The sequence below is a fragment of the Buceros rhinoceros genome, unplaced genomic scaffold, assembly GCF_000710305.1.
Source record: "Buceros rhinoceros silvestris isolate BGI_N320 unplaced genomic scaffold, ASM71030v1 scaffold45140, whole genome shotgun sequence".
Taxonomy (NCBI): Eukaryota; Metazoa; Chordata; class Aves; order Bucerotiformes; family Bucerotidae; genus Buceros; species Buceros rhinoceros.
Window position 1 is genome coordinate 21,578 of NW_010392185.1, and position 9,521 is coordinate 31,098.

The window sequence follows — 9,521 nt, forward strand, 5'->3', positions numbered from 1 at the left end:
AGCAGGAATTGTTGTGGATGTTTTAAATTTGTATGTATGACTCTTTAAATAGATTCTGCATTTCTTCAAATCTGTTTAACACAGAAATCAAACACCCGCAGAACTCCTGCCACAAATTGGTTTGACAACTTGCCAGAAAAGTAGTTTTAGAATATGCAAACAAACACATTGGCCATGGGAGCTTCCATTTTTATCTGAATGCACAAGTCTTGAATTTTTTCAAAGAAAGTAATCACTTCCCTACAAAATCAGCCTCTGTACTCCTAGGTTCAGAAACGGACAGAATTTGAGAAGTGGAGGAGGGGAAGCAAAAACAAGAAGTCTTTTTCCATCCTGGTCTGTGCACACCACAAGAAATTGTTGAAGCTGCAAATAGAACAATCATTCTGGAAAGCAGCAGATGGCAAACTGTATGACATGATTCCAATGAATGCCTGAATTTTATGCTGTTTCCCCCCAGAAAGCATCTCTATTAACAGTGAAGTACTCTACAGAACTGTAACTGCAGCACTTTGACAAGGACACAAAAAGTCCTGAGTATTAGTGTCTCTCAAAGCTGCAGTTTACATTTTGATTGCAATTGTCACACGTATTTGATCTCTTATTGAAAGATTCAGAATTTTAAGCACTGATACCAATGGTACAGAGGTCCTTCCTCAGGTGGAGTTCAGCTGTCTGGTCAGGTACAGACAGGTAAAGAGAACTTAAGAACAGACTTCAGCATCTGAACACAAATTCATTGATTGCATTGCATAGATTGCAACTGTGTGCTTGCTTGCATTTCACAGATTCCTGTCTGAACATTGCCTTTGCCCATTTTATTACAGGAATACTTTTCATGCCGAGTGGACAGATTCACTGAAACAAGAAGAGCATCTGCTATCCAGAGGTAAAGGAAGAAAGCATTTGTCTTTCATCTCCATATTCTATGTTGTATGCAACATCTGTTCACTTTAAATTATTATTTTAACAGGCTGCTGTGAAAAGCTGTTACTACCCTGAAACCGGATGAGCTAGTCACAGATCAGCACAACCAGGCAGTGAGGTGACCTCAGCAGGGACCTCCTTTTGTGTTTACACTTCCTAGCAAACAGTGGGAAAAACAGTGCCAAAAGCCTTAAAACTAAATTTCTGGGTGCCACAGAAATATAAGTAGTAATCAAGTACAATTATTCAGTCTCTGCTTATAATTAATCTTCACCCACTCAAGTAGTGTCATATAAAACTTCGAGTGGTAGACACAATTTTCACTCCAATGGCAGTTATGCTACTTCAGTGTTGGATAGATTTATCTTGAAACTTTGCCTCTGGCTTCGCTTGAAGCTTTCTTTTGCCTGGTCATGGCGTTCTGTCAGTCTCAAAGAAGTAGTCATGGAGGCACATGCCACCTGTGGACAGAAACTGCACATCCAGGGGCCTCCACACCACTAGATCTTTTGTCTAAGCCTCACGCTTTCGAGAACAACCATTCACGAAAGTCTCACTGCCAGTATCATCACCTTCACTGTCCACAAATAACTTCATAGCTTATTTCTGCACTTTGATGCTACATGACAGATTTCTTCCATATCTTCATTTTGTTCATGTGCCTAAGTTATTATACACCACATGTGTAGACCTGCCCCTCCAAGCCTCAGATATATCCCCCCACTTTCTCTCTTTTATTAAAAAAAAAACCCAAACAAAAAAACCCCAACAAACAAAAAAACCCTCTGGCAGTTACATCTCTGCTCTCTTCAAGAGTTCATCTTTTCAAGGGGGACGTCCTACAGCTTAACATAAGATGACTTTTAAAACTGTGTTGAGCAGTCTAGGAGACAATGAAAGCATTCAAAGTCAGGATCATACTGTGCTGAATTTGGGAATGTAGATTTAAGAAAAATGCAATCCACAAGTATGCCACAACTTGTTCCATCTAAAATGTACTCTGCACTTTTGAAAACAACTTCAAGAAGATGCATGAAAGTGGTTTTTGTTGCAAAAAATAATCCTCTTGATATTTTAGATGCAAATAAACTTACATTTGGATGGACAATCCCTACCAGACTGCAGTTTTAAAGTTACAAAAAGTAAAATCAGATGTCTTCAAAACCAAACAAACAAACCCTGAGGTTTCCTAGCAATACTAGGAGTTCTACAGACAAGACATATCTCACCTTTCAGTGTCAGAGTTGTTTTCAGATTTTGCTCCAGATATTTGTATTTCATTTAGTTCAAGTTGTTTTTGCAGCTGATGACGTTCCTAAACGAGAAATGTTATCCTTCAGTTCTCCATGTGTCAAAACGTTAAGGCTTCACAAAGCACATTTCATTGCAATTAAAAAGATAATTTGTCAAATTAAAACAGAAGTGATTAAACAAAACTACTCATGCATTTGCTATACCAAGGAGTACAAAATACATCATAATAATAAAATCAAATTCCTAGCTATGCATGTAAATAAGATTGGAGTTTTCAATTTCCTGTTCAAAGATGTATAGTTGTACTTCAAACAATTTTTTTAATAAAAAGATGAGTCATCACAATCTTTAACTACGTAAATGTAAAATTTTCCATGTTGTCCCTCCACAACGATCTCTCAATCCAACACTGAGATAAACAGTATTGTTCTATTTTATTCCCCCGAATGTTCCTGTTTATTTTCAGGTCTCCACAAGCACAGTGCTCATGAAGATCTATGATGACTTGAGGACTGAGTCAACACAAATTAACAGAGCAGTGAGTCTGCTACGCCGTTTAATGGGAATTTAAGAGGCATTCAGTTTTACTCTGCAAGTATCAGCCAGATAAGAGCAAATTAAATACCCAACATGAAGAATCTCATCTGTACTTAAGAACAGTACTGCAATCCTTTAGTCACTGCACAATACCAGTTACAGACTAAAGCCCAGATGAAGTTAATGGAGCTACTAAAAGGGCACATTAAACTGAATGATTTCTCAGTGTAATCACTAATTCTACTAAAAGATTTTTCTAATGCTTGCAGAAGGGCCTCAATACAAATGCACAGACTGGCTTGCGTTACTGTTTCTCAGTAACAAATATTTACTACACTAGAGATGGTGAAAACACACTTCAGCTGCAAGAACAGAGGATTGTATTCCCTCCAGTTACTGGAATGCTCTCTGCTTCTGTATTTTAGACAGCAAGGCACAGGTCTTTAAAGATAATGAGATGCCTGCTGTTGAATTAAATGAGAAATGCCAAAGTACATCCAAGACTTGGAGACTTTTGAGAGGGTTGCTCTTATATCATTTAGAGTGACACTATTCAGTTTAAGGACTAAACAATAACCTTCGTTCTCAGTGAGGTGAATGATAGCAGAAACCAAAGAGGAAATGTCACTTCACAAAAGAAGCCATGCAAAAACTGCTACGGAAATAAAAAGCAAATACTGCTATGACTAGTTTTGCAGTAGTGATGCCAGTGTCACAAGAGGTAAATATCTCAAGGCATTTCTGCTTTCAGAGCCTTAAATTCTGCCTTTCAGAGCAGTAAATTGCCAAAAACCTGCTCTCAGCTACAGTTTGGTAGAGAATATATAGCCAGGGAGAGGAATAATTAAAAACTAAACAAAACAATCCCGAACAAAACCAAAAACCTGATCCAATTTCCCCCATGCGCTTCCACATTTCCTTTAAAGACAGCAATCAACTAACTCTCATACCTCCTCCATGCGTTCAATCAGCCGGTCCAGCTCACCAATTCTCTGGTCTTTTTCCTGTATGCTTGTTTCTGTAATCTGCATCTTCTTATTTGCTTCTTCAATAGCCTTCAGGAGCCTATTTGTTTCCTCCTTCAAATATGAACATTTACAGTCTCACATTAACATCCAATATATTAACGAGGTATTTTTAAATTATTTTTCTTTAAGCCATAGAGCCAAGCTAATAGCTTTTAAGCAAAGCTCAAAGCTTTTCATTACACCTGCCCAGAAGTCTGGAAAAGCTGTGACCCTAAATGTGAATTGCATAGAACGAAAGTTTGGGGCACTTTGAAGTGCACAGGCATTTGTAAAGCATTGCTGTGAAAATCTTGGTAAAAGTTTTACCCACTTCTTAGGTACTTCTTTTCCCTTTTGAGGATGCCGTGAAGTAACAGGATAAGAAAAATGCAGAAGATAGATAGCATTTTAAACACCAAAGTTTGCTGCGTTCTGCTTTGCACTTTCTTAACATACAAAACAATATGACTAGAAAGAGACTGGACAATCTACCTTCAAATTCAATAATTTATCTTCATCTGTTAGAAAAATGGAATAATTAACTGCTTATAGAAAAGTTTTACTTGGGGGTGGAGGAAAACCAGGGGGCAGGAAGAATTCTTGCTCCAGTAGCATCCAGTGAAGTTGTTTCCCCTCCCCTTCTTAAACTATCACTAAAATTGGACATTTTATTTTCCACGTTTTTAAAGAATTGAAAGTTTAAAAACCCAACTTACTCCATTTCAAATTCTGAAATCTACTTTATCGATACTGTACTTGAACACAACGTTTTCTTAGCCCTACACCCCCAGAAGCTTGGAAAGCCTAGTAACTGTGGCATGGCTAGTCACAGAGACAGAAGCAGCGGAACACTTCAGCTCTGGAGTGAGCTGATGGTGAGTGACTGAGGAATGACACCTAAGCTAAACACCACTCTTACAGACTCACTATACGTACTAGGAGGATTTCTTTCTCCGCTTTATGTTTCTGCTCCTCTTCCCGCATTTTTTCCTCGTACTGACTATACAGTTTCCTTGTCATCTCTCTCATGACTTCAGCATTGGCTTCCTGCGACGATTCCACCTATGAGAGAGGAAAGCTGACACATCAGTCAGTACAGCACTGCTGGCAGCAGGAGAAACAGAGTTCACGTGATGTGAGAATAATACTGAACTTCAGCTCCACCTTGTTATCAGTCTGAAATGGCTGAAGCAGATTTTCATTTGCATCAAGGCCATTTAGAACACTCTGCCAGTATACAAGTAATTCGAATTTGTAGAACTTACTGCTTCAACATGTCACGTTGTCTTAATTTAACTATCATCACTTATTCAAGACCAGGCTCTGCTTCTGTACTGAGCCCTTCCACAACAGTTTCCAAGTCACTTGTCTTCTTTCCCCATTGAAAATATATTTTCTCTCCCCATTTTACAGAAGGGTGGATTAGAGATAGTCTAGATTCAACTCTCGCTTCTACAGGACCATGGACACTCAAAGCAGTAATTAATTTAAGCTGAACTTACTTAAGTATGTATTATTAACTGGAACACACGGCTGTACCCTCCCTCTCTTGCTTTTTCACGTACGGCTCTTTTTAAGTCAATCAGACTTAAAATTAATATTCTCAGGGGTGTGGAAGGGTTAATTTTTAACCACAGGACCAGAAACTTCACTACTGCTACAGGGAAGAGGGCAGGAATAGTAATTCAGAGACAGGATTTCCCCCTTCTGTTGGCTCAGAATACTGACCGAACCACACCCTCAGTGATTAAACATCAGATAGGATATTCACAGCTTCAATGCATCTACTCCATAAAACACAATAAAAGCAAAATAACATTGCTAGTCCAGCACTTGGTTCTTGTACTAGAGATGCTGTAAATCAGACAAGGTTATAGTGAAATGCTGTGGGTGCTACAAAAGTGTCAGGAAGAGGAGGAATATGCTGTTATCTGAGAGAAGAATAAAGTGTTCCCTGTTGATCACTACAGTTTACTCAGCTACAAAATACCTGTTTCTGATGATTAAGGTTTGGGGTTTTTGGGTTTTTTTTCTTTCATTTCAAGGACTGAAAGGTTTATTAAACCTCTGAGTTTATCTTGCATGGTGGAAACAAGCTGTTTTACCACCCTGCAGGGTAACAACAGTATATGGCATCCTTTCAAGAGGGACAGAGCTCTGAAGAAATCCACTTGTACTGCAATTGCCCCCTTTGGCACCTCCCCTAGACCAACACCAGGGCAGGGCTAGTAACCTGCACTTTGCAGGAGGGAGGGAAGTTTCAATACAACACAAGACCCTCCACATTTCAGGAAGTCTGAAAGAATCATATCATTCAGAAAAAGCCAAAAATAAAAACCCAGAGTCCCTAAGGTACACTGGACTGGGATATGATCCCCAACACTGTCCCTCCAGCATTCCTTTCCTTATAGCTTGAGCAATGAGGACAGTAAAAACAAGCATGAAAAGGTAGGTGCATGAGGGCCTCTGTTCTAGTACTCTTAAGCAACATATTCAACCTCAGTTACTGTTACAATTGTATGAATAAACCAAATCAACTTAATAAGCTACATGGGTGTGTTCTCCTACTCCCTACAGTAGTTACTGCTTTACAGCTGCTAACCTTCCAGATTCCACACCATCCTCTTACTTTCACCCCTGAAATTAAATCCTAAATGTCTTGGCATCTCTGATACACAATTTTATGTTTTACTGAAAGACAGCAGTGAGATATTTTATCCACTAACTTTGTAATAAAACTGCAAATTTGAGGGCAAAATTTAAACTTTTCCCTCATTAAGGTGGGGCACATATTCTGCAGACCTTGACATGCTTTGAAGATAAACAAATCATTGAGCATTCGGTTGAACTGGAACTTAACCTGCAGTTCTCTGCCCTTAGAAACAGACATAACTTTCCTTGACTTGTTGCTGCGTGTACTTAAGAATATATTGAAGTCCAAATTTCTGTTCTGAAATCTTAATTGCATCAGCTTTGCTTTCTTCTTTTAATTGCTTTTTCCCCTCTATTTCCTGCTTACCATAGCAGGTACAAAAACTAGCTCTTCTACAGCCTGTAAAGCTTCACTATGAGAGGAAACTAGATCATGAATTGTAAGCTGAAATACACTTAGGTTAATGTTTTCTCTTTTAACCATTCATCATTAAAAGCATGAATGCAAGTCATTAGAGAGCCAGAAAAGAAACATAATCTTCGTCAAAAGTAAACAAGAATAAACCAGCAGCCACCTCAATTTCACAGTGACAAATTCTGATACAGTATTATATCCAAAGCAGTCTATTTTGAGCAATTTTAAGAGAGACAGACATTTCCAGAAGAGGGGTTTTGGGGTTGTTGGTTTTTTTTTGCGGGGGGGGGGGGGGTTGTTGTTTTTTGGTGTTTAGCGAGCAATTTCAGGAGAGGGGTTTTTGGGGTTGTTGGTTTTTTTGGGGGGGGGGGGGGGTGTGTTGGTTTGTTGTATGTTTTGGTTTGGTTTTTGTTTTGTTTTTTTTTTAAATGAGATTAAAGAAATGTATTTGGCAGATAAGGGGAGAAAGCTTTCTGGCATATATAACCTTCCAGTATGCATTTTATTCCCTTACATTTTTCTAAAAGAAACAGTTTAATTCTCTTTGTAGGACACTTGCCGTTACAGCACCTATCTGCTGACCATATGCTCTTAAGACAAAACAGAATATCTATTCAAAATGATGCAATAACAAATAAACATCAAGAAATTCTTACAGCACTGTGTGGAGTTCTAATATTCCTTTACTTACAGCAATGGACACTAACAGCCATTTAATAGTTTGAATTTTCACCTGCCAGCATTCCTGAATGGTAGTTCCATGTTATAGAAAGACTGACTGCTGCTAGGTGAGGTTTTCTGTTATTAAAACAGTATGGATTCACAAGATGAAGAATGAAGAACCCTTTACAGATAAAGCCAAGGATTTCATTTCAATACTCCTAACGCTCTTATGTGCAACATTTTTAGGGGAGTTTATATAACGCACCTTTAATTTCAGTAACTGATTTTCAATTTGTGCTGTTTCCAGTTGCTTTTGCTTCTCTCTCAGTTTTTCCATAGATTGCTCATGTGTATGTTTTAAATTCCTTATTTGTTCCCTTATATCAGTGTTCTCCAATGTAACATCCACTAGAGTTTTCTACAAGAAAGAGGCAAACCATATATTAAATATCACAAATAATTTGGTGAACTAATAATAGCCAGGAGATTCTGGAACAGACAGAACATTTAAGAGTTTCCTGATGTATCAATGCAGTGAGAACAGTTTTGCAAGCTTTAACATTAAAAATTATGGCTTTTGTTGTATTTGGTTTGCTAGAAGGTATTTCCATGAGGAACATGCTCAGTAAAATTAAGTCCTGGAACTCTATTTAAAAAAAGAAAGGAACACGGATTCATTTCAGTATGAATGCTACTTCCAGCAACCTTCCTTTCTTCTCTCCAAGGACCATGCTTTACATATTAAATGCACTAGACTGAGAGAAACCAGCATACAAGAAAGCAGGAACATTAAATTGTTCAGCTCAGATACACGTGAGTTTGGAAGTCTTTAAAACAGAAAATTCATTCCCAGTTTCTCTCTCCCCCTACATTTTAAAGGTAAAGTCTCATGAGGGTCTAGCATCCAAACATTCCTCTTCCATTTCTGTTAACCAGTGAAGGCAGGAATAAGTCAGGAGATGTACTGTTTTGCACAATACAGAACAAATCACATTTTCACCTTAGATATTTCACAGAGACATGACTAGTAGCATTAGTCTCTGCAGATCAGTATCTCTTTATTGTATATTATTTTTAACAGGCTCTTTTTTAAAAAAAAAAAAAGGTGTAGGAATTTTTTTTCCTCATTTTCCTAAATCAGCTGCCTTAGATATCCAAGACAGTACTTTATGGGCATGTTTAGTGTTAGAATCTATATTTGTCATCCATGTTTTACATATGCTTTTAAATCCATGTCAGAAAAGGCAGTTGTCAGCTGTGATACAGCTATTAAAATGTACCTGCAAGTCTATTGATGCTGATGTCAAGGAGCTGTTCATTTCACTAAAGCTATCTAAGGCTGCAGCCTGCACTCGCACATGATTCTCTAAGGATTCCTGATGAGCATTTGTCACCTGAGCAGGAGAAAAAAAAGAAGTTTTATAAAGAATAATGATCAGTTTACCTATTCTTTCAAAGGGATCTACAGACAAGAAAGATCTAGTTAATTTTCACAGTACTAAGATGCTTAAAATATACAGGCCTCAAACCATATTCTTGCACCTCAGAAAAACAAACAAACTTAAAATCCAAATATGCTAACAGATATAAGGCACAAGCATCTGTTCATTGCTAGTCCGTAAGCACTGTCAGAGCTGTTCTTTTTAAAAGGACAAGAAGACACCTGGCAGATGTCTGTTCATAAAGTTATACACACAGAGTAGGCAGATTGTAAAAAGCCACAGAGCAAAAAGCAGAAGAATGCGAGAAATTAGGAAATCAGAACGATCTGGGTAAACCGTAGAACAGCCTTAATTAAGAAGGAACTGACTAATCAGGTATGTAAAGAAGCAACATCAAGAAGACTTAAAGATGAGACAATATAAAGCAGGTTGGGAGAAGTCAGCAGATAGCTTTGTTGTGTGAAAATTTGTCATCTTCTGTTATGTACACACACTCTTAAAAACTGGAGGGAGGGGAAAAAAAAGGCACAGAATGACATTATTTAAGAGGAGACCAAAACCCAGTGTAAATAATTATGAACCATCCAATAATAAAGGGGGGGGGGGGGAAAGGTTTCTAGGGGG

The 9,521-nt window shown here is 38.1% G+C and overlaps 1 protein-coding gene across 1 annotated transcript in view; it reads right to left on the reverse strand.

Moving 5' to 3' along the window:
- Window positions 1-9,521, reverse strand: part of LOC104500434 (myocardial zonula adherens protein-like) — a gene marked incomplete at both ends in the record, with an annotated part of 45,692 nt that overhangs the window by 18,199 nt on the left and 17,972 nt on the right. Inside the window, 5 exons of the mRNA XM_010144084.1 lie at window positions 2,157-2,242; window positions 3,669-3,797; window positions 4,662-4,787; window positions 7,721-7,873; window positions 8,736-8,849. Coding sequence (XP_010142386.1) covers window positions 2,157-2,242; window positions 3,669-3,797; window positions 4,662-4,787; window positions 7,721-7,873; window positions 8,736-8,849 — 608 coding nt within the window. The remainder of the gene's footprint in view (window positions 1-2,156; window positions 2,243-3,668; window positions 3,798-4,661; window positions 4,788-7,720; window positions 7,874-8,735; window positions 8,850-9,521) is intronic.